Source organism: Myotis davidii, unplaced genomic scaffold (assembly GCF_000327345.1).
Source record: "Myotis davidii unplaced genomic scaffold, ASM32734v1 scaffold149, whole genome shotgun sequence".
Taxonomy (NCBI): Eukaryota; Metazoa; Chordata; class Mammalia; order Chiroptera; family Vespertilionidae; genus Myotis; species Myotis davidii.
Genome location: NW_006352194.1, coordinates 1199564 through 1201008, shown reverse-complemented (window position 1 = coordinate 1201008; position 1445 = coordinate 1199564). Strand labels below are relative to the sequence as shown.

At 60.4% G+C, this 1445-nt stretch overlaps 2 protein-coding genes across 5 annotated transcripts in view; both read left to right on the top strand.

Annotated features, from left to right (window-relative positions):
* The window catches only part of LOC102755907 (14-3-3 protein sigma), a 21359-nt gene extending 20350 nt beyond the window's left edge, over window positions 1–1009 (top strand). For all 4 annotated transcript variants that reach the window (XM_006777489.2, XM_015557251.1, XM_015557249.1 and 1 more), the window contains exon 2: window positions 909–1009. The gene's annotated coding sequence lies outside the window, so the exon portion shown is untranslated. The remainder of the gene's footprint in view (window positions 1–908) is intronic.
* The window catches only part of LOC102772934 (14-3-3 protein sigma-like), a 20464-nt gene extending 19025 nt beyond the window's left edge, over window positions 1–1439 (top strand). The window contains exons 2-3 of the mRNA XM_006777640.1: window positions 26–175; window positions 1107–1439. Coding sequence (XP_006777703.1) covers window positions 26–175; window positions 1107–1439 — 483 coding nt within the window. The remainder of the gene's footprint in view (window positions 1–25; window positions 176–1106) is intronic.
* Window positions 1440–1445: the final 6 nt, after the last annotated feature.

Below are 1445 nucleotides of genomic sequence, written 5' to 3'. Positions count from 1 at the left end.
GAGCTCTGGGAGGGGTGGGGGTCAGGGTGGGGATGAGGGTGGGGGAGGCTACACCGTGCTGGGCCTGCTGGACTCCCACCACATCAAGGAGGCCGGTGACGCCGAAAGCCAGGTCTTCTACCTGAAAATGAAGGGGGACTACTACCGCTGCCTGGCCGCCGTGGCCACCGGCGATGACAAGAAGCGATCATCGACTCTGCCCAGGAAGCCTACCAGGAGGCCATGGACATCAGCAAGAAGGAGATGCCGCCCACCAACCCCATCCGCCTGGGCCTGGCCCTGAACTTTTCCGTTTTCCGCTATGAGATCGCAAATAACCCTGAGAAGGCCATCTCACCGGCCCAGGACCACCTTCGATGAGGCCATGGCTGACCTGCACACGCTCAGTGAGGACTCCTACAAGGACAGCACCCTCATTCTGCAGCTGCTGTGAGACAACCTGACTCTGTGGGCGGCGGACAACGCTGGGGACGAAGGGGGCGAGGCACCTGAGGAGCCCCAGAGTTGAGCTACGCTGCTACCCTCCCTGCCCTGCCCATTCCAGCCCCACCCACCCCCAGCAGAGAGGACTAGAATGGGGTGGGAGGCCCAACCCTCTCCCTGAATGCTCTGCCCCAGCTCAGAGAGGCTCCATGGAGAGGGACCAGCAGAGCTGAGGCCCCCGAAGCCATTGTATCCCACTCTTCCTGTAGCTATTGGGTTCTCCTAACCACTGGTCATTACACCCAGCCCTGCTCTGCACCCCCTCCAGACCCTACCCATGAACTGTGAACCTGGCGACTTCTGCCTCTTCCCCGCCTTCTTGACTCCCTCCTGCCCCTGCTGCCTCTGGATCTTAGGAATTGAGGAGTGTCCCACCCAGTGGCTGAGAACTGGACCCCATGGCAGAGGCTGGAGATGAGAGTGAGGTGAGAGAGAGAGAGAGAGAGAGAGAGAGCAGAATGAGAGGGAAAACATGTCTGCTGGGATTGACCATGTTTCCTCTCAATAAAGTTCCCCTGTGACAAATCCCGCTTGTCTTTTCCAGTTATTGGCGGTGGGCTGGGGCTGGGGCTGGGGTATGATTTACAGAAAGCCTGACTTGGCACCTCTGACTGAGGCCCGAAGACAAGAAGCGCATCATCGACTCTGCCCGGTCAGCCTACCAGGAGGCCATGGACATCAGCAAGAAGGAGATGCCGCCCACCAACCCCATCCGCCTGGGCCTGGCCCTGAACTTTTCCGTTTTCCACTACGAGATCGCCAACAGCCCCGAGGAGGCCATCTCACTGGCCAAGACCACCTTCGACGAGGCCATGGCTGACCTGCACACGCTCAGTGAGGACTCCTACAAAGACAGCACCCTCATCATGCAGCTGCTCCGAGACAACCTGACTCTGTGGACGGCCGACAACGCGGGGGAAGAGGGGGGCGAGGCACCAGAGGAGCCCCAGAGCTGAGCCGCG